The sequence below is a fragment of the Eubalaena glacialis genome, chromosome 20 (genome assembly GCF_028564815.1).
Source record: "Eubalaena glacialis isolate mEubGla1 chromosome 20, mEubGla1.1.hap2.+ XY, whole genome shotgun sequence".
Classification (NCBI taxonomy): domain Eukaryota; kingdom Metazoa; phylum Chordata; class Mammalia; order Artiodactyla; family Balaenidae; genus Eubalaena; species Eubalaena glacialis.
In genome coordinates, this window is record NC_083735.1 from 10,914,227 (window position 1) to 10,941,984 (window position 27,758).

The 27,758-nt window shown below is 52.5% G+C and overlaps 1 protein-coding gene across 3 annotated transcripts; it reads right to left on the reverse strand.

The window, feature by feature from the left end:
• Positions 1-1,530: 1,530 nt before the first annotated feature.
• KBTBD11 (kelch repeat and BTB domain containing 11) lies at positions 1,531-25,892 on the reverse strand. Of its 3 annotated transcripts, none has more exons than XM_061177347.1 (2): positions 25,819-25,892; positions 1,531-8,299 (listed from the first exon to the last, which is right to left on the reverse strand). In XM_061177347.1, the coding sequence occupies exon 2, from the start codon at positions 7,443-7,445 to the stop codon at positions 5,511-5,513; it is 1,935 nt and encodes a 644-aa protein (XP_061033330.1). In that variant the 5' UTR covers positions 7,446-8,299; positions 25,819-25,892; the 3' UTR covers positions 1,531-5,510. The 3 variants fall into 3 exon arrangements, with proteins under 3 accessions (XP_061033330.1, XP_061033331.1, XP_061033329.1); XM_061177348.1 differs by lacking the exon at positions 25,819-25,892 and adding an exon at positions 25,708-25,806; XM_061177346.1 differs by lacking the exon at positions 25,819-25,892 and adding an exon at positions 25,546-25,651.
• Positions 25,893-27,758: the final 1,866 nt, after the last annotated feature.

Genomic DNA, 27,758 nt, shown 5'->3' on the forward strand with positions numbered 1-27,758 from the left:
CTCTCTCTTTGCGATCTCCGCCTGCAAGGAGCAGGCATCCGTCTGTGGCGGGTGTTAGTTTACAGAGCTGATGAGTGACAGCACGGAGAAGCCACTGAAAGAAAAATGTCGTGCTACTCACAGTGCCCTAGGGATGAGAGGCGTGAGACTGGCCCGTTTTAGTGATTTTGCTGGGCTTTGGGCGACAGGGGTGTCCCCGAGCTGCCCGGCCCGGGTGTTTCGGGCAGAGGAGGGTCACCTCCCCGGGGGCGGGGCAGGCGGAGGAGGCCGGGCCTGGCCGGGCTGTTGGCAGAGGTCCCAGGCGGGCTCCTGGCTGGGCCCTTGGCTGGCGGGGCCAAGGGGGGCCGTCTCGCCCCAGCCAGGCGGGACCTAAGAGGTCAGAACATCACAGTAGATGGAAAACTTTTAGTGTATACAATCCACCCACTCCTGTGGACCTGCAGGCCCGGATCCCAAGGCCTGATTCCAGTGGCGCATACCAGCCACTTGGCCAGTCAACCCAAATCCCACCTTCTCTCCCCTCCTGTGATGCTAAGTGTCCGCTTGACCGCTGAGCCCATTTCTCAGTTTATTCTGAACTTGGTGGGTGGGGCAGGGGAGCAGGAGACAATCCCCTCAGGCCCCAATTCTGTGCCCCTCTGGACGCCAGAGGGAGGAGGTGCTTTTCGGGAAACGGAGGGGGAGCAGGCGGAACCCAGGGATGCGCGTCCAGCTTCACCCGATGCCTCATCGGCCCCCAACCCTCTGTGGGGCTTGGGCCGTGGGATCCACGGTTGGGTTAGGCCTCGTTTCTTATTTTCTCTGTTGTGTGACGCTTTGACCCGGGAGAGCCTCCCGTCCCAGGGCCCGGGCTTCCTGAGAGACAGCAAAGCGCACGGGGCAGTCTCTCATCCACCCCCGCCCCAGCCCTGCCAATCCTGCCCCTGCCGCCCCCAGCCCTGCCTCACACAAGCCAACACCTGCCCTGCCTGGCCCCTGGCGGGCACCCCAGGCAGAGCAGGGGCCGCTGCCAGCCCTCGGGATCGTTCAGAGCAGCCATGCCCAGCTGTTCACGGGAACCCTAAGAACAGATCTCCCGTCGCCCTGTGCCGCGTGCCCGACAAAGCCAGCTGTGCGCTGACCCCTCTCCGGGCTGTGAGTGTGATAACCTCCCCCCGCCAGCCTGGCTCCTGCTTCTCCTGTGTCCACACCAACTCTCCTAACCCACAACCAACATCACGTCGTAGAGGACAGCCTCTCCAGGAAGCAGTGACGGGGGGCGGCCCATGGCCTGCTGGCCGAGGGGACAGGTGAGGAAAGGGGGGACCGAGGGGTTCATATGCACCTGATGAGTATGAAGAGAACCCCTGGCTTAGAACCGGAGCTGCACAGACCCTCCGGAGCCCCCAGACTCCTCATTTAGACGGGGGACTCCAGCCCTGGGTCTCGCAGGTCGGGCCGGAATCTCCCAGCCCCGGGAGCACATTCCCAGGTAAGGACACCCACCCAGGGCTCTGCTCCTAAGAAAAGACACAAGAACAGCCGCGCAGGTTTCAGGAGCACTGGCATGGCCCAGTGATTTATTTCATCTCAGGATAAACAGACGGATGCACAAGGTTTTACGCAATTGGTACCCAGGACCTAGAAACTGAAGCGTTGATCCATAAAGCATCAGCCGGCCTGAACTGTGTCTTCAAGACGCCTGTTTGCCTTTAATACCCGGCCACACTGCAGCACTGCTTACAGCTTTCAAAAGCCTCAGAGGAACTTTCATCTCACATGAGAACACACCTAGGCTTTTATTTCAATTCATCTCAAACCAATTCACCAAGCAGGTACGAAGTGCCCTGCCAGCTCCTGTGGTCCAGGCCCCTTCCTGGAAGGGGGGAAAGTGTAGTGAACGTGGCCGCTGACATACGTTCAGATGCAACCAGAAGATGACACATTCCCATCTTTAGCTCTTATTATCTTCCCATGAATAATGATATTGCAGAGGAAAGGGAAAAATAAGAACACTGATATATTTTTTAAAAACACCAAAATAAAACATTTTGTAAGCTAGGAAAGCATCTAAAATAAAACAGAACACAAAAGAGCACTTCTGTTTACATATCGCGCCAGGAAGGTGTTACAACAGATTATGTCCTGAAACCATCTTAACTTCAGGAAAACGCAAAGGACCTCAAAAACATTACATTTCATTTCAAAATCTTTCACAGGAAGTTACCCAAGAGACCCACAGATCAAACAGCAGCTACCAGAATTACTAAAGTGACACCAGAAATTAACAGGAATGGCCGCAGGTGATTCATGTTAAGTATTTGTAGCAAAACTGATACAAAGGGAGGAGTTTTAATTAAGTAGCAAAAGAACTTCCATTCTCTTCAAGGAAAGGAGATTGGTGCTGCCATAGATTCAGTAATCAAGTCACCGAGTTCCAAATCCAGTCCCATAAAGCTGCCAAGAGTCCATGCCGGCACTGGGGCTGTTCCCCAAACCGAAGGTAAAAACAGAAAGGAAGTGAAGACGTCTTAACCCCATTCCTTTGGATCCCAAATGAACCTTGATTAACAATACAAAAGTCATTGCTTGTCAGCTAACCAAAAGATCAAGCTTTCCCAAATTATAGCCTTTCCCCTTAAAATGCCACTGCTCTCTCAAATATCTGGAAATGTCAGTGTGCGTGGGTTTCTTAATTTCATGAGAATTATGGATGGATGTCGTAAATGCACTAGCTTCGTTTGACTCAACTGATCGAAGAGCAGGCATATTTTTGCACCAACTGTTTCTCTAAATAGAGCTGCATACAGACTTAGCACATCACGTTGAATGTGACATGATCCGTCCTCGGAACGGATCAGACCTGGAGGGGAGTCTCAGCCAGGCCTGCCCCTCCCCTAGCTGTCCTCCAAACCGAGGATCTTGCATGGGGTGGCTTTTCCATTGGTGTAATTGGTGCACCACCCTCCTGGCCCTACACCCCAGGTACTGGCCTCCAAAAGCAAATTAAACTGGTCCTCTCAGCATGCCAGGTGCTCTGGTATCTGTTCTCAGTGATATTACTATTAGAAGTGTGGTCTGTAAGGTTCTAAATCCTCTACCCATCCTTCGGCATCCTCGGGCATCTCATCCTGACAAATCCCTGGGGCTCCGGGGCCAGCTCCCACAGAAAGAGATGCTATGTCTAGTCCAGGCATTTCTTCATTCAGTTAAAAGATGAAATAATATACAAACACTCCAGCTGGGCATGTTATCGTGTGGCTGTCCACACGTGACATCTAATAGGTCTCCCATCTTCTATGGGGAGAGTTTACTTTGGAAGCCCACTTTCAGCGTTTATGTTTTTAAACGGTAAACATCATAGGAATGATTTCTCAAGTAAAATCACAGTGATAATATCTCACGAGTTTGATACGGAAGGAATGAAAATATTAGCTTGGTTCCATTTCATATAAAAGTTTTACCATAAATAATGAAATTCTAGAGAAAAATGTACTATCACATGAAATGCTCATGTCTTTAGGACATTATTTGTTTATTTTGGATCTCAATTCTTTTCCTCCTGCCATGTCTCCAGTCTATTCCTACCAAAAGGCCAAAGAAGTCAGGCAATCTGAAGCCTGTTTTTCTTTCCTAAGACGATGGACCAAGTTGCCAAACATCCTCTCAGGTCAGGAGCAGTCATGGGCAGGCACACAAGTAACCAGAATGCACCAGCTGAAACGGTAAATCCCATGCTCTGGCGCAAGCATGATTCAAGCTATCATTCCTAAACATGCTTAACTGATCACTTTCATAACCACAGACTCTTTAAAAAGCACAACCTATGTCCCACATACCCACTGATTGGCACAGAGAGAGGTAACCTCCCATCACTGGATTCACGAGTAAATCATAGTAATGTACACATGACTTCATCTACTTATGTGCCAATAACTTTCAATGTGTACTTTTCCTATTGTAATAAAAAAAAAGTGGATTGGACTCAGAATCCAAATCAGTTGGCCTCTATTTATGAGCGTATACTTTATCCTTAAACTTTTAATAAACAGTAAGCCCTGTCTGTACATATTTGGAAAGTAAAATGCTATAACAAATGAGGAAAGATCAACTGATTTGTTTTTAATCCTTGTGCCCTATCAAAGTACTGAATTTCACGTTACTTCTACTACAGTAATTTGGAATTCACAATTAGAAAAGTGTAGTTTACTTGCTAAACTATGTTATAAATATATGTTATTTCCCCTTATGTGAATATGTTCATTGTCACTCTGCCACAATTTCTTAGACTGATGCTTGTAAAAACGAATTTCCCTCATCAGGATGACAGAATTCATATTTAAAACATCATAAGTAGTGGGTTCAACTGTGCCTGCATGCTATTCTTTAGAACTCTCAAAAAGAAAGGATTTTAACCTTCTTTTGGGGGGGGGAATACTACTCTCTTTGAGCCCACTATGTAATATCAAAGTGGCTGAGCATACCTGGTGGGTACCAAATGCTCCTTTTAAAGCAGACAAGCACCACGGCCACTGTCAGCTTTTCCTACTGATGACATGCTCTTTGGAAAACATTCAGTCGCCAAAGATTTAAAACTCAAATAAGAGCAAATCGTTACTACATCACTGAACATAAGTATTAACATCTCTTAACTTGAAAATATTAAACCCATCTCAGTTAAGCGGTGAGAAAGACCTGCTCTTGAGGTGTGTGGGCCTTTGACCATATCTGGACCCCTGTGATGACAGAGGAGATACTTCCAGTGCTCACTGGACAGATCTTATTGGGAATCAAAGATTTCACCCTTAATACTTACTACATTTGGAGTGGAACCAACCGTAAGTTAAACACATGTGGCAGGAACTTTTAAACTAAGTTAGAAAGGATTTAAAAGCTTTACATATCAGTTATAATTTTAAACCTCAAGCCGAAAAAAGTATGACCTTCTTTCAGTCGTTCCACTAATATAGTTCACGTTGGCCTAATCTAGGATCTCAGCTCTGGGAGGTGGCCCCGAGGTCCCCTCTCATGGTGCAGGAAGCAGCGGTACCTGGTACTCCACACAACTCAGGTCTGGCCTCCCAGCCACCCCGCGAGTGATACCGAGGACGGTACACCCCGGTACACTCCAGGCCTCACCCACTGCACCCAGAGGCTTCATCTCTCATTCTGTTTCTTTCTTTCTCAGGTATATTGTACCTTATTTGTAAGGTTATCTATCTGCACACATCCTACATCTTGCCATCGACCCCATTAAGCAAAGCAAAGCAAAGCAAAAGGAATGCGGACTAGGAAGCGGGCCTTAATACAGCATCGCAAAAGGTCTTCAAGGCCCCGCGACAAGCTTCTACCTTCTAAGCCTTTAAATGATCCCGTGGGCGGGGCGGGGCCCACCGGGGCCCACCCCCGACTCTCTCCCTCCCCGCCTCCACTCCCCTCGCCCCTTCCAGTTTCCCAGTTGGGACCTCGGCCCACGGGGCGTCCCCTGGCCCAGGGCTGCCGAGGGACACGCCCAGGTGACCCGGCCCACCCTACGCGGCGCCCTCCTCGCCTCGGTCTGGCTTCTCCTCCTGCAGGTTGAGCACGAACGGGAAGAGCAGGCCCCGGGCGTCCGCGGGGGCTCGGAGCGACTGGAGCTCGAAGCTGCCTTCGGGGCCCGCGTCGCCGGCGCCGGGCTCGCCGTCCGGGGGCGGCACGAAGCGCCAGGTGCCCGCGCGGCTCACGCAGTAGATGGTGCCATCCAGCGCGGCGCAGCGGAAGGGCTGTAGGCCCGACGGCGCGCCCGGGGGCCGCAGGTGCGAGGCGCAGCGGCTCCACTGCTTGGCCAGGCAGTGGTAGCGGAGCACGCTGACCCCCCCCGCAGGCCCGGCCCCCGGCGCATCGCCGCGGCCCCCGCACAGGTCGAAGCGGTAGATGAAGCCGTCCAGGGCCACCATGTCAGCCGAGCGCTCGCGGCTGCTGCTGCACGGACACTCCTGCCACTCGTCGCGCCGCGGGTCGTACTTGAGCAGGCGGTAGAAGAGCGAGCCCCCGGACACGTAGATCTCGCCGTTGCAGGTGGTGGCCTCGTGCGCCACAGCGAAGGCGCCCCGGGGCAGCGGGGCCACGGCGGCCCAGCGGTCGGCGCGCGGGTCGTAGCGCTCCACGCTGAGCAGGCACTCGCCGCCCACGGCGTACAGGTGGCCGTCCAGGGCCAGCAGCTGCAGCTGCGAGCGCGCCTGGCGCAGCGGCCGCACGGCGCTCCACTGGTCGGTGGCCGGGTTGTAGCAGAAGACCCGGTCCGAGGGCCGCGCGCGGCCGTCGGGGCCCGCGGGGCCCACGCCGCCGGCCACGAAGAGGTAGTTGTAGAGCACGCACAGGCCGCAGCCCCTAGCCGGCGCGCCCTCGGGCAGCCGCGTCAGCTCGCGCCACTCGCCGGCCGCCTCGTGGAAGCAGTAGACGGCGGCGTCGCCTCGGACCTCCGCGTCCCCCGACGGGCTCTGCGGCCGGCTGCCCGCGCGCTCCCCGGCCGGGCCGAGCGCGGCGGCCAGAAGACGGGCGCGGCCGGCGCGCAGGCGGCGGCGCAGCAGCAGGTCGCGCTCGGCGCCCGACAGGCGCCCGAAGACGGCGGGCTCGCGCAGCACCTCTAGGTAGTGGTCGCTCATGAAGCGGTAGGCGGCCTCGCGCAGCTCGGCCAGCCGCTGCCGCTTGGCCGCGCTCAGCACCTCGAAGCAGTTGGCCAGGCTCAGCTGCGGCGCCACGGCATCGGTGGCGCGCTGCGCGGCGCAGGGCAGCTGTAGGCGGCGCGCGCCGGCCACCACGTCGGCCACGTTGTCGGGCCGCACGCCCGCCATGCGCCCGCTGTACGCGTAGGCCAGCAGCAGCCGCAGCGCCGCCCAGCCCACGCCCTGCACCCGCAGCACGTCCCGCGACGCGCGCGCGCGGAAGTAGTCGCTGCGCGCTGCCAGCACCGCCTTGTGCGCCCGCAGCCGGCGGCCCGACACCTCGATGAGCAGGTCGGGCTCCCCGTGCTCCGGCCCAACGCCGGGGGGCACGGGCGCGGGGTCCCCGGGCTCTTCCGGGGACGTGGGCTCCTCGGCCGGCGGGCGCTCTACGGGGGACACGGGATCTTCCGGGGACGCGGACCCTTCTGGGGACGTGCGCTCCTCCTCGGGGGACACGGGATCCTCAGGGGACGCGCGCCCTTCCGGGGACGCGGCGCCCGCGCTGCCGACTTCCCACTGCCTCTGCACCACCCGCCGGCCGCGGCGACAAGAGGGCGGGGAGTCGTCCCCGGAGCTGAAGCACAGGGACGCGCTGAGACTGCAGGGTGTCTGCGCCGGGGACGCAGCGCCCTCCCCCCCGGCCGCGTCCGGCGGCTGCAGGCCGCCCTCTCCCGGAGCCTCGGGAGCGCCGCCCCGGCCCCCGGCCTGGCCGCACGCTCCGTCCCCGGGGTAGAGGACGCAGGGGGCCACCGGGCTCTCCATGCGAGCGCTCGCTCCGGCTGCCGCCCCCGCTCAGCAGCCCGGCATGACTTCGCCCGGACTCGGGCTGCCCAAGGTCGCTCGTTCCTCCGGGGTTCCTGGCTTCACACGCTTCTGCTGGCGCGCGATCAGATTTCACTTGTGTCCACACTGGTTTTCAAGCGCACGCAGCTCCCCTCGCGCCCTCCCGCTCTCCTCTCCAGCGAAAGGGGTGTGTCGACTCGAGCGCGCTCCCGGCTGAACTTGTGAACCAGGCAAGGTTCCCGCCGGGCGGCCGTCTGCAGGGGTCTTTGTGGCTCGGTCTCCGCGCCGCGTGGTGATGATCAGTCCGCGGACAGGACCGCCCTGCAGCCGCAGCCGCGGCTCTGTCTGTAGCTCCTGCTCTGCGGAACTGAGCTGTCAGGTGCTCCTAAGGAACTGGGCCTGCCCTTTCTTCCTGAGTCAGTGTTTATCCCCCCACATTCCATCACATCTCTGTCTCCGAGGACCAACGAATCAGAGACGGGCTGCAGTCCACACTTCAGAACACTGACTTTACTGCTGTTTTACAGGGAGCCGCCCCAGGGAGCTTTCTTTTTGTGTGTGACTCCCATGTGCGATTAAGGTTTATGGATGGTCAGCCGGACAATATCTGTGTGTGTCCTGGCATGGGCAGAGCTCCTGATGGGCCTGCCTCGACAATGTTCACCTGGAAGCGGGGAGGGCATGATTCAGTCGCCAGGTGGGTGTTAGGAAGACACAGTTACTGCACACACTAGACCGCCTTTCCTCCTTCATCCATCGGGAGCCTTCCTCTGCGACTTCCTTTGTTGGAATATCAGGTGTTTCCATGTCATGTCACCACGCTCTTTGTGTTCCTGTTTATAGGAGAAACAGACAGAATGTTGGAATTTGCATTTTTCCATAGGGCTATTTTGTGTCAGTGGCATCTACCCCATTTCCCTCCACAATTTTCAGGTTATAGGATTCAGATATGGTGGGAATGGGGATTGTGACTTTTCAGTGCTGGAAAGTTTGGTGAATAAAACATATGGGATTATTTAGATATTAAAAAACTGTTCCTCCCCTGATTTTTGAGGCCTATAAAGAAGAGCCCAGTTCAGCCATGAGCTGAATACATTGGGTTGAACCATACGAAATTGCTGGTTTTTGTGTGTGAATGCAATGGCAGTCAAATATCAGCCACTTCCTAATTTCGACCTAATGAGATGTATATGTAAAATTGAGAACTTTTAGTGAGAAAGCATGGCCAGCCTATGAAACCTCAGTTTTATTGTGTGACAGTTTTCCTGAAATCTTTTCCAGCCAACTATCTCAAATTCATTTACAACAAATATTTGGAGAAAGGTGCTAAGGACTCTTCTCTGGATTTGGCCTCAGAGGCTCCAACTCTGGAATCTGTTTGAACTGCTCATTCCTGGCTTTGCACCTCTGAAAAACCGCAGAGAAGCAACTCTCCAAATAGCACACGTGCAGCAAAAGAAAAGCCAAGGCAAAACAAAACAAAACCAAAACAAAAAACAAAATCCACAGAACTACTTGGAAGGCAGATGTGAGCACCTGCAGATGAATTATAAAAAAATAATAAAATATCTTTCCTAATTGGCAAAACCTTCACTGAGACTCCCCAGCCTACAAGGGGGTCTTAGCACAAGGGGAGGGGCAAACTGTGCTCTGGTTTTCCTAAGAAGAGGCTGCGGACAAGAGAAACGGACCAAATACATACAGCTCAGATTCATCATCATTATAGGGTATGTTCACCTCTCAAATGGGATAAAGTGATACTTAACCACCTACCCTCAACCTCTTCTGATTTTCTACTAATCGTACTTAATACTGTTACCTGATCCCTATAAATGCGTTGAGAGAATGGGTGTGTAGAAAAATATACGCTTGCCCTGCTCTTCCTGCTACCGTGTTACGAAAAAGGCTTTCCCATTATTCTCAGAAATACTAGTGTCTTAGAGGTGGAGATTCAAGACATTCAATTCTGTCTCTCCCTTCCTCCCCGCCTCTCTGTCTCTCTTCCCCTCCCTCTCTCTTTCTCTGTTTTCCAGAAATCTTTAACAGTAACCTTTGGGGCATATTCACCAGGTGCAGGGCACTGTCTAGGACATGTGGAAAGGCAGCATGGAGACAGTCGGGATGAGCTGAAACTCTCACCACGGGCATGTGGGTCACGGAGGTGCCACATGTTTACACAGCTGTGCCCCAGCCCGTGATGCTGCTGGGGAGGTCCTGCGTCCACTGAGATGGAAATGCATTCTGGCCCACAGCGACCGGAATGTGATGACAAACTGGAAACCTGCACAGATTTTATAAGCAAAGCTTCTGGCCTCTTCCCAAACGCCAGAGGTGCTTTCTTAGTCAGCTGAGTCATTCAAGGGAAAGTCAGATAAAAAGTAAGGCATATACATATCTTTCCCAAATATACATATAAATGTCAATGTCTGAAATAAAATCAGAGAACTGGCTCTCTTATTTGCTTCATTCTTTTCACACTTTCTCTGTATGATACAGAAGACCTTGGACCTCAGAAAACTAGTTTTTTTTTTTCTTTTCTTGGCCAGGAGAAGGGTTTCAGCACTTCCTGGTTCTTTCTCTGGCTTGACTCTCATCGGGACGTGCAGAAACCCAACCTCTGAGAGTTCTCTTCGTGGAAGTCATCACAGACTCAAAGGAAAGGCAGAGAATAGGACACACTGAAAACCCTAAGTTTGCAATTCTTATGTTTTCAAAGCTCTACAGAATCCGTTTAAAGCCCGAAAGAATCAGGCTAAGTAGACATTTTGTCGTAGCTACAAGAAGCAAGAGCTGCATGTCCACAATGAAACAAATATGACCCAGGTAGTCAGTGGTCCAAGCAGGCACATCCTTGCCAGCTCCCTGTGCGCCCCTGGCATGGATCACAGACCAGGCTGGCAGAGCCGGGGGTGGCCCGAGACCTCGGCACAGCCATGTAATCCCATCCAAAGTGTGACAGCTGCTCACCCACTCAGCTGGCTCTCTGCCCCGTGACCAGGTCAGGAGTCCCTGTTCACCCACACAGCCAAGGTGATGCCGAACACCTGAATGTTGTCAGGTGAGACAGGAGACCGTCTGTCACTGTGATGCAGGCGGCAGTGATGCTGGATCCCAAGGGCTGGGAGGCCACCCAGCAGGTCCACTTTCTGAAGGAAGCTTCTGCAGCACGACAGGTCCTGGCCCCCGCCCGCCTGGCAGGGTAGAGGGTCAGCTTCCACAGGAGTAATGAGGAAATTAAGCAGAGGGGCCACTTCCTTTTTCAAATGATGTTAAAGAAAGTCAGCATTCGGAGCTATATCTTTTTTCCCCAGCATGGCCTATTACTGTGATTTGGCCTTAAAATGGATGGGGAGAAGTCAGCCCATTTTGTGTATAACAGTCCTCTGAGCACCGCAAGTCTGCCAAGACACCTAGGGTCAGATTCTTTGGATTGGAGGTCCGGGATTTGCAAGGGGACGTCCCCCCATGTTGCAGTTGGCTCCAGCATCAGAGTCCCCCTAAGGGGCTCCTGGAGGACTCTGTGCCAGCACCCATCCTGGTTACGGCAAAATAACTGGAACTCCCCGCCCAACCGAGGCATCGGGCAGGATTTCTTCCCTGAGCACTGCTTCTGGGGTCTATTACAGTCAGATGAACGGCAGCATCTTTGCCCCGCATAGCGACGGGAAGGGATCTGTCGGTGGAGGTGTGGGGTGTAGTAACAGGCTCCTTCCTGACTGTAGTGAGAAAATATTTTAACAGGAACAAGTCTGCTTTAAATATAACTTAGGTAGCATTTCCCCCTGAAGGCTATACATTTCTTCTCCACATTGTAAATACCTAAACAGAATTTTTTAGTCTCTCTATGAATTTCTTCACTCTCAATTTGAATTTTTTTAAATAAATTTATTTATTTATTTTTATTTGTTTATTTTTGGCTGCACTGGGTCTCCGTTGCTGCGCGCGGGTTTTCTCTAGATGCGGCGAGCGGGGGACTACTCTTCATTGTGGTGCGCAGGCTTCTCATTGCGGTGGCTTCTCTTGTTGCGGAGCACAGGCTCTAGGCACGCGGGCTTTAGTAGTTGTGGCACGTGGGCTCAGTAGTTGTGGCATGCGGGCTTCAGTAGTTGTGGCGCACGGGCTTAGTTGCTCTGCGGCATGTGGGATCTTCCCGGACCAGGGCTCGACCCGTGTCCCCTGCATTGGCAGGCGGATTCTTAACCACTGCGCCACCAGGGAAGCCCAATATGAATTTTTTAAAGAAGATTGTCTATGATTTCCCAAATGTGGACATTATTTTTGTGCTTAAGGTGGATATCAAGTTATTTAAAATTAAATATGCTTCATTAGAATAATATAGGTTGCTAAAGAGACTCTCCGTTTCAAATAATTAGTCAGTTTTTTTAATATTAATGAACAGACTTAGGAAGTTTATCTAAATGTCTGCAGCACCTATTGTTAGCCGATTCCTCCTCGGTGTTCTCCAAGTCACGCCCGACACGTATCTCATCCGTGTGTCCAGCCACACGCCTGTGACAGCAGAGGTCCGGGACCACCACCTGTGCCCTGCCCGCCGCCTGCTTCCCACACACCAGCACGACCCTGTTCACATAGCGAACAGCCAATAACTCCTGGGGTCAATTCACAAAGAAAACCACAAACAGAAGAAACATCATCGAGTCTCATAAACTTGCAGGGAATGTCAGGATATCTGTTTGATCATAGAATGTGTTGATTCCCTTCAGCTGTTCCTACAAATATTGCTGGTTCCTTCTTCCTTGGGCCCAATTAAAATGAGGTGGCGGTTCTGGGTGCGCAGGGATGCAGGTGGGTGGGAGCGGATGCCTGGGTGGGGGTGGGGAGGGCAGCCAGTGACCTTCACCCCAGCCCTGATTCCCACGTCCTCCGCACTCATCACAGTTCGTGGTCTGGCCCTAGCAAGGCCGTCATAGCGGCGTGTCTGGAACACGGAGCCCAACGGTGCCACAAGGAAGCATCATTCACAAAATAGGTTTTCATTCCTCAGTCATCCTGGGAGCTTGGCCGTCTGGCTGCTAAAAGCCGGGTGCCGTGTGGTCTTGGGAGACGCGGAGGGCGCAGGGCCCGGGTCCCTGTGTACGAGGCTCTGTACACGCTTCGGCCGAGGAGACACCCACCACCTGGATGAGAGGACCCCCAAGCCGGGTGTAGGCCGTATGTTCCATGAGGTTTGGGGATGGGCGGGGCTGGTGAGCAGCCTGGTGTGTTGAATAATTAAGAGGGGAAGTGAGGTCCTTCAGCAGGTCTGGTGACGTTAATCAGAGTCTATTCTGCCAGATTACAACCTATCATTTTTAATCTGCTTTTCATGAAGGACATTTCTAAGACTCAACGGGCTGTAATATAACCTGAATGCACGAGTAATCATGAAACAGCTCACGCCTATTTTGTCTATTTTACAGGCACTGCTGTCACGTGTGTTACATCACAGGGACATACGTGACCCTCGCAAGCCACCCTTCTGTGGGGTCATAGTTTTTAGCCCCGTTTTACCAAAGAGGAAATGAGACGTGAACCAATGTCACCATATAATTAATCAGCCCCACACTTACTAGGGGGCAGAGCCAGACGGGGACCCGCTGTCCGGCCTCAGCGCCCATGCCACCAAGCACTGGGCCCAATGCTCTGCGCCCTTCTGTCTGTTACCAGTTCTAAGCGTGAAGCACTCGACTTTGCTGCCTCCGTGCGCTGGGCTAATGGACGCCTACAAGACACTCCCATGTCTGGTCCCCTGCCCAGCGCATCCTGGGAGCAGAATTCTGGTGACTCAGGACGCCCCCAGCTCTGAGAGTAAAGCAGATAGAGACACAGGGCAGGTCGTGGCGGGGATGGGCTCCCGCCGGCGCTGTCTGTGTGGGCCTGATTTAGGGGGTAACGGTGGCTGAATCTTCTGGCAGGGCTTCACTGCAGGAAGTAAAATTAGAGAATTTCCTAAAGAGAAGCTTTTATGTAATAGCTATTCTCCAAGTCCAAACTCCTTAGGCTGGTAAATGAGGCATTGAGCCATCTGTTCCCAAGTCTCCGCCACCCTCATCTCTCCCTCCTCTGCCCAGAAGTCCTCTCCATCCTTCACACAAGCACAGAACTGCTGCCACGCCCCGGTAAAGCCTGCGTGGGTGTGTCTGTGTATGTAAACCCCATGTAGGTGTATCTGTGTGTAAACCCTACACAGATGTATCTGTGTGTAAACCCCATGTAGGTGTATCTGTGTGTAAACCCTACACAGGTTTATCTGTGTGTACAAACCCTACAGAGGTGTATCGGCGTGTACAAACCCTACAGAGGTGCATCTGCATGTAAACCCTACACAGGTGTATCTGTGCACGTAACCCCTACACAGGTGTATCTGTGCGCGTAACCCCTACACAGGTGTATCTGTGCGCGTAAACCCTACACAGGTGTATCTGTGCACGTAACCCCTACACAGGTGTATCTGTGCGCGTAAACCCTACACAGGTGTATCTGTGCATGTAAACCCTACACAGATGTATCTGTGCGTGTAACCCCTACACAGGTGTATCTGTGCACGTACCCCCGCGTCGGTACATCTGCGTATGCATTCCCACCTCAGGGTCTCTCCCCGCACAATCCCTGCCACCCAGAGCCACCTCTCCTCCTTTGAGCCAGAATTCTTGCTCATTCCCAGGCCCCCAGGGACCTGCTATCACAGACACTGCCTTCCTCACTTCCCAGGTCAGCAACTGTGCAGTCCATGTTTGCACGGAATGTCTTATTTCAACACCTCATATGCATATGTGTCATCCTTCTCCATGAGAATGTGGATTCACGACAGGGAGATGCATTAATCGTTCTAACCTTGGCACAGGGATGGGCTCTGCCAGGGCCACCAGAAAAGGCTTGATGGATGGTGAGTGAATGAATGTTAACCAGAGAACCTAGAAAAAACAGCTCTGAAAACATCCAGATAAAAATCCATATCATAGCAAGTTCTTGCACTACATACAATGACATGATACAGCGCTCACAAAGAAAAGGTTCTTCAAAAGGGATTGGTGTTTGTGGATGTTGGGTCAGAGACAGGTTTTTACTGTCTTCTATCTAGCTATGCCCAGTTTCTATATTTCCTGAAACGAATATACACTGGCTCCACAGTCATAAAGGTAGTGGGATTAAGTCACAGGGTTGCTCCAGCCCAGCCCCCGCCCCACCTTCCCAGCGCCTGGTCCTGAGAGCACGGCCCCAGGCCAGGTCCTCCCGCTGAAGGGTGATGCAGGAGAAAGGCTTTGGCCCAGTGGGTGGGTCAGGGAGCTGAAATCAAGGGAAAGGTTGTCCTCAGGAGAAGAAAGTGAAGCCAACACAGAGCAAAATCTAGAAAGAGAGAGAGTGCCCTGGGTGAGTCACCCCCAGCCAGGGCTTGTGATGTCTGTGAGCTAATAAGTCTGTTTCTGGCTTCAGCGAACAGTGGGATTCGTGTCCCTGGAAACTGAAATAACTCTGACTGTAAACAAGAACCCAACTTGCTGGGTCTCCGCGGGGATTAGACGCGCGTTTGTAAAGAGCTTCGCCCCGCACAGGCCCCAGGTCCTCGTAGCCACGCACCGTGAGGTGCCGACCCGGACAATGCCGGTCCCGGCTCACGGAAAGCCCCACCAGGACGGAGTGCACAGCCCTGCAGCCTGTACCCAGAGCAGCTCCCAGGCCTCGCGGCAATTTTCCATTTTGTCCTCATGACCCACATATGAGGACGGGTGGATTGCCATGATCCATGGCAATTGGATTACCATGAGGAATTGCCATGATCTTGATTCCAGACACGAGAAAATGCTGGAGGCCCAGAAACACTACGTTACTCGTCTCAAAAGACCAAACGAAGTTAGCAGCAGACCAAAACCAGAGAGTACTTTTCCCCTTTTTCCCCGTCTCTGGGGCATTTTACACGAGGCCTCAGAAAAGATGCCTGCGGCTTGTACCCGTTCACTAAGTTAGCGGCCACGTGGGTTCACAGGCCCCACTTCTCACTGCTCGGGAGTTTCAGAAGTTTGGTGGCAACTATGAGTGTCTCTGTGCCCTTAACCGTTACCCATGACAAGCTGTCTGGGGGAAGATGAAGCCCAGGGCAGAGAGATGAAATTGACGTTAATCCAGCGGGACAATGGGTCATGAAAATCTGCTGAATAGCTTCACTGTTCTCCTTCCTTCATCAGATCATGGGTCTTTGCTGTTAATTCAAGAGATGCAAGCAGCGTTAGAGCTTCATGACTCACAAGACAGCCCTTTGCTGGTGATGTAGTAACACACCTGAAGTCACCACGCTTTAAAGCAGGGGGACATGGGGGCATTACTGCCGCGCTCAGGGAAGCGTGTGCCTTCAGCCGCCACCTAACGTGACATCACACAGACGGGCCCCGCCTCAGTCCCAGCTACGACACAGCCCTATGCTCCCTGAAGCCAAGACCCTGAAGAACTGAAAGGAAAATGGATGAGGGTAAACCTGTGCATTCATTCAAAAGGGGGGCTCCAAGTTACTTGAGTGCAAATTATGCCCTAGGTTTCGGACGTGCCTTCAGGGAGCAAACCCAGAATATTCTGCAAGAGAAGCACCTGCCTTTGCTTGTGGCTCGAGGTTCGGGAGCTGTTGACAATCGCAGAGTGTGAACACTGAGATCACACACAGAATCACAGAGACTCTGCAAAGAGGCACCTGGATTGCAATCCTCCCTGGAAATTTCTAGCTATGAGACCCAATTCTGAGCAATATTTGGGTAACCTTAACTCTTTGAAAATAAGTCTGTTGTGTGCGTCCACTGAAGTCAGAGGTGAACGTCCCAGCAGTGATGCAAAGCTGGAGCCAGAAGTGAGAGACTGCCTGGGCCAAACAAACCCACACTTTCCCCAAGTCTTCAATCTGTTCAAGTCCCACCAACACTGAGAAATAATTAACAATACGCAGTCATTTGCTCATTCACTGAGTGGATGTATGCTGAACACCTACAGTGTTCCAGGAGGTGCCCTGGGTCCTAGAAAGTAGCAGGAACTGAACAGACTTGGCCGAGGTCCCCATGGAGCTCCCAGCGTAGGGAAGAAGACAAACATAAGCCATTACTATACGAATTCTAGAGAAGTACAAACCACGGCAGGAAACATAAACAAGGATCCGAGAAGTAGTGATGAATAGACCTGATTTCTACTTGGGATCAGGTGAGACTCCTCTGAGAGCAAGAGGGAGCCACACACAGGGCGGGTGGAAGAGAGAATAGACACCTTGCAGTGGAAACAAGCTTGACCAGTTCCAGAAGCTGAAGAGGCTGGGTGCAGCCAGGAGCCCCAGGGTCAGAGGACTGGGCCCCTCCGTGGCGCCCTGGCATCTTAATGACAACGGGAATCCTCTGATGGCTTCAAAGAAGTGAATATGATCAGTCTTGTGTTTTAGAAAGAGTGCTTTGTGTCCTTTTGTACAAAAAGATTGATTAAACTACTTTTAGACTGATTTTCTATCACTGCCCAAACAACCACACATATTAAAATGGATGAACTAAATCTACATGTATCAATGTGCATAAATTTCAGAAACATAATTATGAATTTTTGAAGGTCTGCCATTTGCAGAAAGATACAGCATAATACAATTTACATACATTTAAACATGAAAAAAATACTATATGTCATTCATGGAAGTGTGAAAAGGACAGGTGTGAATTCCAGTGCAGTGGTTACTTCCGAGCAGGAAGGGAGGGAGGGTTGTCTACCTGCTCTGTATCACTTGGCTTCCTGAAGATTTAAAGCATAAACAGCAAGACAAGAACATGTATTGTCTCACTGGGATACATGAATATTTTTATTGCATTGTTTACAGTGTTTGAGTATTTTATAATTTACCACTTAAAAATGTTTTTCCATATGTTTAATCAGTACTTATCAATTAAATAGTCAATCTGGCCTGCTACTGACCCTCATGGAAGCCACACAATCTGAAGTATAATTAAGTAAAGTCACTCACGAGGTAAGAAGATTCCTAAATCACTGTATTCTTAGTGCTGGAGTAGGTATTCGTATGTTTAAAGTTCCAGTCAAATTGAAATATGGGGAAGTTAAATAAAAACTCACATTTTATAATTTTTAAAGCTCTAAGCTCTTGGTTTGATAACAGAGAGACTTGTCCGAAATCACACGCCTATTACTGGCCAGTTAGAACCCAGATTTCTCTCCTGTTAATCTCACTTGTTTAGTTACCATTATTGGCGTAAATGGAAAGCAAGATAGAAACCCCTCTCTCTGTGGTCTGTCCTGCTTTGCTTTAGTTAAGATGTAATGACAGAGTCCCTGCCTTGCCCTCCTGCTGCACCTGCGTCCTCAGGGCTCTCAGAAACGATGCTGTTGACCTAGTACATCCCCCCTCCGGGTGTACAGCCTCCGGAAAGGGCTGTAGGTTTTAGAGAATCTTCCACAGACACCGGAATGGGCCCTTTCAGAGCCTGAGGACACGACATCATCAAGCTGCAACACCAACCCACCTTCACCCACAAGCCTATGACCTTCCAGAAGCCATGCAGGCGGCTCTGTTCTGCTCTTGGCCCACAGCCCTCAGGGGACAGGAGACGGTCTGACCCCTCGACAAAACCCAGCCTCATCCAGAACATCACGATGTCCAGCAACTGGGACCAAAGCGCCGCTGTGGACAATCAGAGAGGCCTCCAGAGGCTTGAGGACAAGGTTACTGTTCAGAGCCGTCTTACTAGGAAAACAGTGGAATGATCATCAAGGAATATGACCAGCAAATCGCACTATATTCGTATGTAGTCAGTAGAAACCCCGCTCTTGGGGGAGGGATAAATTAGGAGTTTGGGATCAACATGTACACACTACTATGTATAAAATAGATAAATGACAAGGACCTACTGTATAGCACAGGGAACTATATTCAACATCTTGTAATAACCTATAAGGGAAAAGAATCTGAAAAAGAATATATATATATGTATGTGTAACTGAATCACTTTGCTGTATACCTGAAACTAACACAACATTGTAAATCCACTATACTTCAATAAAAAATAAATTTAAAAAAATTTAAACACCCCGCCCAAAACACACACAAACACACACAACAGGGGAAAAAAGACAATGAGAATAATACCAAAAAGTTTAAAAGGCATGTTGATAGTGAGAATTATGAGTGACTTTTTTTTTCATAATTTTTGGTATCTTCAAATTGTCTATAATGAATATGTATACTTTTAGAATCAGAAAAATTATATGTATATACACATATCTCTCTATAGATGTGTACGTGTATATATATACAAGAATGTGTACGTGCGTATGTGTACATTTACATCTCTGTGTGCACGTGTATGTGTGTACATCCGTGTGTGCATAAAATAAAATGACTCAAGTTTTGGTTGGGCCCCAAGAAAGAATACTTGGTAGAAAAATATGGTCAAATGAAAGCTTTCTTATAATATCCAGGCTTTTAGGCACAGAACTATGAAATGAAGGATCCATTCTGTTAAATCCCCGGCCTGATTTCGGTTGTAGGTTTGAAGAAAAAAAATGTTGACGCTGAAGACGTGCTGTATCTCAGAATTTCCAAGGGTTTGACCAGTCCCAGAATCCTTCCCCAAACTGGGAACGTTGCAGTTGAGAGATGGCAGAGCACCTGGTCCAGCCCTTCCCTGTGTTTCACACACACAGGAAGAAGCAGAGACCAGAGAGGGTGAGCCACTTGCCCAGGGGCACACAGCTCATAAGTGCTGTGCTAAATTAGAAGCCACACCCTAAGACCCCTGCCCGCTTCACTCCCTGCACTATCTCAACTCCAGAAACCTAAACACACTGAGAACAAGTCCAAGACCCAGTGATTTTCATAATTTCTACAAATCCCATGACGCTGCAGAAGGCGCAGTTTCTGGGGTTGACGTCTCAGAGCTGAGAGCTCCGGTGTTTCTTTGCCTTCGCTAGTGAAGCGACCAGACAGAAGGACCTGGGAAGATCCGGCCGCCTGTGCACCTCGTCCCGGGGCTGCCGGGACTCCACAGCAGCGACAAGTACCCGTGAGTTCACAGTCTGAGTGACCAGGCCCCGAGGCCACCCCACCCCCCCTCCCCGACCTGGGCCACGTCGAAGCCACACGAGGTCAGCCGGATTAAAAGCCCTTGTGCAAAAGCGTAAAAGTCTTCTCAGAGCCTGTAATGCTGACCAAGAGGCTGCAGGTGCCTACAGTTCATTTCAAAGTTTCACGCAGGTATTCCACCTCATTTGGCACATAACTGGGCCTACGTCTTCCATCTCAATGTTTCTCCTCAAAATATCAAACCCTTTACAATAAGTAGTAAGAACGGTTGCACGAAAAGGAATCAAGGTGCTGTTTGACATAAAAGAAATGAAGACACTTTTTCTTTATATCTTGACTTCTGCATCAAGATAATTATCTACATGGATAAAAGTACTTAGTCTTATTTCCTACTCAATCAAACAGTGATTTCCATGCACTCGAAAGACAGGAGTTGGCACAGGTGAGAGCCTCGTGCAAACTGACGGGATCAATACACAGCAGAGCTGTGACATAAGCTGAGGACTGGATCTGCTGCCCGTCATGTTTCTATTCCCTGTGTCACCCCGGTGACTCGACTCTGCACTGACCAAAGGACCAGGGAGGGTGAGACTTCTCCCCTCACACAAGGTCCCCTGCACTCAGAGCCCAGAAGTGCCCGGCCTTTGGGAGACACAGACCTCGACATCTAGGGACCTGGGCCTCATGGGAGGGCGGGCTGAGGGCCACACGCAGAGCTGCAGGGTGGGCAGCACAGGCCCCGAGGAGCTGCCACAGCCCCCTGGCCACTGCCAGCCAGGAGGAAGGAGCTAGAGGGCAGGGGTGGCTGGAGAGTGCAGGACGCAGCACATCCTTTCCAAGGTGACCCCTCGATCCAGCCCACCCGCATGCTCTTCTCACGGGGGATGATGGCTCCCCGGACGTCTGCATATGTGCCCCGGTCTCTGGATCCTAAACACTGGTGATGATGGTGAGGTGAGGCTGTGTTGAAAACAGCAATAATACAGATTCCTCTCTTAGGACCCAGACCTCGGATGCCCGGTGCCAACGTGTAAGAAGTCCGGGGACACCAGATGCCCGGCTGGAGGGAGCACAGGGAGAGGCCACGGAGACACTGTGCTGGGCGCCGGGTCCAGCCCCACTGCCCTCGTGCTCCCAGCCGGGCTGCAGACGTGCGTGTGTGCCTCCAGATAATCCATTTGCACTTCCCCACCAGACCTGCCCAGATTGCAGGTTTATAGGCCAAATCAACTCTGTTGTTTTGAGCCAGTACGTTTGGGCTGGTCGTTACGCACCCGCCTGGACGGGGCTGCCACCAGAGCAGAACCCTCAGCGAGCTCAGTGGTCCCCGCTGGGCAGCAGGCAGCCAGCGGGCAGATGCCTCTGGGCTCTGAAGCAGTTGCCAGCTGGGCTCCGAGCACAGGTGGATGGGGTTCCCGGGCATGGCTCTGGAGGGCTGGGCTCGGCAGCACCGTGGCCACAGGATGCTGGAGACGGAGGATGCGCTGGGTGGGCTGGATGATACTGGAGGAGACTTCCAGGCAGGGCCTGGGTGACCCTACTGAGCTCTGTCTCTGTGACTTGATGAGATGAGAGAGGAGAGCTGAAGAAGGAAGGGTTCCGTTTTCAAGTGCGATTTGGAGGAAATATAAAGGGACCAGGCCCCACTGGGTTGGAAGATAAAGCTCTTCTCTTTCCCAGCCCTTCCAATATTGTCAAATTAAGATGGGGCCTCAGAGCAAGGATCAATCCAGGTGGCACAATCAGATCCCCTGTTAAGACCTCATAAATATCTGAGGGGGCACTAGACAGAGGCCCTGGAGGTCCAAGGTAGAGAAAGGACTTACGTGGATTTGTGGATGTAGCTTTTGTCTAGTGGCTTGAATCCCAACAGATCCATAGAAAACCCACAACGTTTTTAAGATAATTGTACAGGAAGAGATACTGCCAACTTGGAGTAAACGGAACAGATCAGCACAAAGAGAAACCAGGAAACAGGCTGAGAAAACCACTCAGCTGCAAACACCAGGCATTTCTTATGAAAAAAGAAGGATGACTCAGAGGGCAGAACCAAGAATCCAGAAGGCAGAGCCAAGAGCACTGTAGATCACTCCCAGGAATAGGAACCCAGCCAACTTGTGCCTGACTGCACTGCAGGGCTGTCATGGGCCAGAGGTCACCGTGTGCCTCCATTCCCGTCTGAACAGGACAAGTTGCGATGGTTAATTTTATGTGTCAGCTTGGTTGGGCCATAGGACCCAGGTGTTTGGTCAAATACCAGCTTAGACGTTGCTGTGAAGGTATTTTTAGATGGGATTAACATTCACATCAGTAGACTTGGAATAAATAGTTCACTCTCCGCAGTGTCTGATAAGACTTGCTTCCTGGTTCATAGACAGCATCTTCTCCCTGTGTCCTCACGTGGAGGAAGGGGAGAGGGAGCTCTCAGGAGTCTGTGTTATGAGGGCACTGATACCATCATGGGGTTCCACCCTCATGCCTTATCACCTCCCAAAGCCCCCCCTTCCTAATACCATCACCAGGGGATTAAGGTTCAACATGTGAATTTGGAGAAGACAGACATTTAGTCCACGGCAGGCACTAAGTTTGTGGGGTTGGTCATTAGACAACCATGCCAACTGGAATGAGCGTCCTGTTACCCGTGTTGTGGACTACAGCCCAGGGCACTGGGAAGCTACTGGCCGTCCAACATCATATTTGTGTCTTTAAACGACCACCCTGACGACTGTATGAGGAACCGATCAAGGGGGAAGGGCAGCTGTGTGAAGCCCACCTGGAACCACTGCAGTGGGAGCGGGAGGTGACGGTGGCTCAGACAAAGGCAGCAGACTTGGCATCTGTACCAAGGTCTTCATGACTAAGACTTTCCAGGAAACGGTGCTAACAGCATCCAACAGCAGCACAGTGGTTATTAGCTTACAAGATGTTCTGTCCACAACATCCCACGGAATGGGGATCCCTTTGTGATTCAGTACATCTTAGTTCTGTAAAATTAACACACGTCCTACTCCATCAAGGCCTAGAGAGCAAAGCTCCATCAATTTACATAGAGGAAACGCCACAATTAATTAGGAATAAAAATTATATTAAGTTACAAATCTATGACATGGTCTAGGTGCCCCTCCCGGCCTTCCTTCCGTCCTCTACTGTGCCGGGCTCCTCTGAGCACCATCTCCCCTGGGACGTCCCCTGCCGTCCTCCTTTGCCAGGCCTCCACATCCTTCAGACCCCAACTCAAAATCCCTTCATCAGATGGTTTCATAGGGGTTTACTCCTTTCATTCAGGCCACTTGTCTGCTTGTTATTACACGAGTTAACATGATTATATTTTTAATGCCTTTCACCTTACTGGAACCTAAGCTGCAGGGGGTGGGGGGTGAGGACCTGTGCCTGTTTTAGATGCCATGGCATTCCCAGCACCTAGAACTGTGCCTGACCTGGGCTAGACATTCCATAAATGTTTGTGAAAGAAAGAAACTGGCTTTTAATCGGTCAAATATTGCAGAAGACCTGCAATGGCTTCAATCTCCAAGGCACTGTTTAATATTCGTTCCAGCAGGAGTTGGGTTGTTGGCAAAAGGCACACTCCTGGAAGTTTCTGCTGTATTCCAAAAGTCACTGCTCATTGTTAACTCTGTCCCAAAGAGGTGCAGGTGCCAACACTATACTTTTAGCATAATTACAATAAATCCAAGAGAAAAACCGAAATCAAGGCCACAGTGGAGACACTAATCCCTTGAACTCCTGAGAAAAGCAGATTTGCCGAGTCACCAGGGGAAGATGTGCAAAATGACGGGGCTGGTTTCTGGTCTGCACGCTGACGGCCTCTCGGGGCACCTCTGAGGCCAACCCCACATCTGTCCTCCTGGGTCACGAAGCCTTGGAGGTAGGGAGGCCGAGGGGCATTACAGCTGCCTAAGTAATTCCAGCTTCACTGCAGAGCTATGATTATGGACAATTTATGCTGTCGGCGTTTAGAAAAAAACTGAAATAGGATCCCAGATGGAGGCCCCACAGCACAGAGGGCCCCCCAGTTTGAGTACAGGGGCAAAAGTGGACTAAAAAGAGGCCTCCTGCCTTCCCGCTGCCAACGTGGCTACTTGTATCAGAACATATGGAAATGAAATCAAGCGCTGGCGACTGCCAGGAAATATGTTCAGAGATGAGGTTCCAGATCCTTCTGTTCTGCCAGGGCTGGAGCCAGCAGCAGGCAAAGTCCTCTGCAGGTAAAGGAGGGGCCGCCCTAAGGAATGCCCAGACACTAGGACAGCAAGATGACCACACAAAGCCAGGCTGCCCCAACAGCTCAGTCCTGATCTAGGATGGACACTTAACGTTTTCTCCCCTCCTCCCAAGCCCAAGACGGCCTTAAATCCTGTAAGCAAAATCTTTGAGCTATTTTCATTCTGTGCTCTAATTATATTATCAGCAATGCCTGTGCAATTGACATTAAAAGCTGTAAAGACTTTCTTTCTTTAAAATTTTGTTTTGTTAGGCCCCAAAGGGAGAGTTGCAACGCCAGTTACCAGAAATGTGCATTCCCTGGGCTGTCCCTGGGCAAATCTGAGTGCGATGGAGAGCTCCCTTCTGCATTTCATGGGTGGGGAGGGAGGAGGATTCTAACAATAGGACCCCATTAGCTGGGGATAAAAGGCCAAAGGGCAACATGGGCATCCATTACGGGTCCTAATTAGAGGCTGCGTAACTGCTGGTAGATGAGGACCGGAGGGAGGCGACAACAGGCCAGGCACAGAGTGAACTGGCCCCTCCACTGAGGGCAGCACAGGGGCTTAAAAACCTGGCCGTAAAGCGCCTTCAGTGCTTTGAGCGAAATAAAGCTTATTACATTGATTTGTTTTTTTTCTTTCCCTTAGAATAGATGTGAGGGTGGGTGGAGACAGAGGATGTGGTTCTGTAGGAACCGAAGAAGTGGTAGAATTTTTAAAAACCTTCCTTCTTTAACGTTACAGGCGTAGCCCCCCGCGGGAGGCTGGGGTCCCCCAGCACGAGCGCGGGTCGGGGGTGGGAGGCTTGCCGCGGAAACGCATGTAACCTCCCCTCCGGCCGTGTCAGCCGGTTCCACGCAGTCTTTATTTAAATGTTGCTCCTTTTCGTATCCCCTCGCCCCCGCGCCATCATGCTGTCAGGCACGTTCAAACCTGAGCGACAAGCACTGCTGGTGGGCCGTCTGGTCGGTCAGTGGGGCAAAGGCTCCGTGAAAAGAAAGCACGCGCTGTGCACCAGCCCCCAGCACCCCACAATCCCGGCAGCATAAGCAGGGGGCCCTGGGGGTCGCGGGGGTCCCGGCCGGCGGGCATCGGAGGAGAAAGCGAGAGGTGCCTCCGCATATTCCTCCTCTCCCCCGGGGACCAGGTACGGGAGGGACCTCCCACCCGCTTCCTGTGGCCCCGCGGGATGGACGCTCCAGAGGCAGCGCAGCCCGGCCATGACCGTCCGCGAGGCAGGGCCCGGGCAGCCCGGCACCGAGCGCAGGCACCCCTCGGAAGGGGGAAGCGGCCGGGCCCGCCATCCTACTGCGTGGCCGCAAGCCCGGGCCGCCTGCCCAAGGAGCGCTCAGCCTGGGCAGCGGGGCGCGGGCGCGGGGTGCGGCTCCTCCCCGCTGGGCTCCGGGCCGCTCCGCCCCCGGGATGGCTCCGGCTGGGCTGGGCGCGCGGAGGCGCGACTGGAGGCGGAAAGGACAGTAGCCACGCCGCCCCCGGGCCTGGGTCCTCGGAGGCGGTCACCGCGGGCGCAGCGCGGGGGCTGGCCGTCACCCGCTTCCGGCAGGACCGCCCTAGGGAGTCCCCGCGCCGCGGCCCCCTCCTCCACGCGGCGCCCGGGAGCCGGACGGAGGTCCGCCCACCCCGTTCCCCACACCCCCGCAGCGAGCGGGGCCACCCCCGGCCGCCGCCCCACGCCCCGGCGGCCACCCCCGTCCCGACCAGCGCCCACCCCGGGACCCCCGCCCGCTTATCCTCCGCCTCCTGGGGCGTCTCGCCGCTGCCTCCCCCGCTCGGGGCCCACCCCTACCTCTCAGCTCTGCGCCTCGCCCTCCACCCCGGCGCCCACCCGAGCCCGGGACCCGGGACCCGGGACCCGGAACCCTCGCCGGGGCCTCCGACGCGCATGCGCGGGGCACTTCCCGCGCACCTGTGAGAACGCCCGGGGGCGGGGTGGCCGCCTTCCGCGCACCTGTGCGAGCGCCCGCGGGTTCCCGAGCATCTTCCCGCGCGGCCAGGCCCGGCCCGACGAGTGCCCCCTGCGCCCCTGGCCCGCCTTGGCGGCAGCGAGCCCGGCACTCACCGCGTCCGTGGAGGCCGCGCCGGGAGCCCCGCCGCTCCGAGCAGCGCGCCGAGGCGGGGACGCGGGGACGTGGGCGGGAGGGCGGCCGCAGCCCCCGGCAGGGCGCGCAGGCTCCGGGCTGGAGCGCGCCGGCGCGGCCCCGAGTCCAGGTCAGCCCGCCCCGCGCCCTCCGCTCGCTTAACCCTTTCCAGGCGCAAGGAGGTCCCGCGAACACCCGGCTCGAGGCGGGGGAGCGGCGCCCACCGCAGGCGCATCCCTGCGCGCACGGGAGGGGCGCGGGCTGCGCGCTGGACCCTGCGGCACCTCGTAGATGCTGAGCTTTAATCCAGCAACTCCCCCAACAAGGAGCGAGGAACAGGTTACCGCCAGCGCTCTAGGCTTTGCCAGCTCTCTTTTGTGTCCTAGTCCCCCCTCAAAAAAAAAAACCATGAAATAATGTAATTTAGTGTTTACGATTTGGAAAATAAGGGACGATGCATTGTTGAAATATTTAGTGGTTAAGAAAACTGCCTACATCCTTACAGACTCCAGAATAAAAAGGAAAACATTCAGAACACCCAAGTAGAGGAAGCGCTGAAACTTGTTCTTGTATCTGGAGACGTGGCCCCCACCAGCTCCAGGTCCCTGCAGCGGGATCGGGGCGCAGGGCGACGAGGGACCGCCCGAACCTCGAGCCACGGTAAGAAGCAAGATCCCCAAGGACCTGACAGCAGAGAGGGACGAAGTGCCCTCCGACCTGGGCTGCTTTCTGTTCCTGCGCGCAGCTGCTTCCTGACGGGTCAGCTCTAGTTAAGACTGGACCCCTGACGGTAAATGCTATTTTTAAAGGTTTCGTGAAAAAAAGATTAAATTTCCATAAGCACAGAGAGCCTGAGCCTTTACTTCCTTTTCTTTTTAAAAACTTTGCTTTCAACAGTCTCTGCCAGTTAAATGTTATGGGCCCTTCGGTTTTCAGTACCAGAGTTAATACCCTGAGAACATCCTTAAAAAACATCTTTGTTTACTTGCTAAGTAGAATACATCAAGATTTGGGTTAAAGGAAGCAGAAACTGAGCAAACTATTGGGAAATAACTTTTTTAAATGATCAGTTAGGGACTTCCCTGGCAGTCCAGTGGTTAAGACTCCGCCCTTCCAATGCAGAGGGCACGGGTTCCATCCCTGATGGAGGAATGAAGATCCCACATGCTGGGTGGCCAAATAAATAAATAAAGTTTAAAAAAATACATCAGTTAACTCTAGTGGAAGCAGACCTTTTGGAGGCTGAAATAATTCCCATCATGTGCCATTTTTATTTTACCCATTGTATGTCAGAAATATTTTAGAATCTACTGGGATATTTTCAATGCATCTCTGTTTACCTTTTTACATGGAGACCGCATGTAACCAGCTTACCCTACACCATGATTTAAAGATGTCTGGAGGGGAGTTTAAATGCATTTCCCCAGCACCCCTGCCATCTTTTCAAGAGATACATTGCGCTGACCCACAGCATCAGGGCTTCATCTGGCCTCCCCGCCCACCTTTGTGGATAAGCCTCCAGTGACCACCCAGCTTTCCCCAGTCACAGGTGCTGTCCCCACAGAGGTCCTGGTCTGTCCTCTCCACCACTCTGCCAGCTTCCAGAGATCTGCTAATAAGTCATATTTAACTTCTCTTCCCACTGGATTTTACAGTGCTTGGCATATACTAGGTTCTCAATAAATATTTATTGAAGGAATGAAAAAAGTAAATGAATTAACTTAAAACATCCATGCAACCTCTACACCATCTAGTAGAGGAGTGTGGGGAACCCCATTTATTTTCAGACTTTGGATGTTTTATTTTTAAAACTGCACTCTGGCCCCAATATGGTCAATGGAAATTGCAGAGGAACATGACATTTAATTAGGAGTTCATTCAAATGCCAGGGACCTCTAGATTTCCTGAAATTGAAGCTGGG

Coding starts and splice junctions, on each gene's coding strand:
- KBTBD11 (XM_061177347.1), bottom strand. CDS start 7,445: ATGGAGAGCCCGGTGGCCCCCTGCGTCCTCTACCCCGGGGACGGAGCG.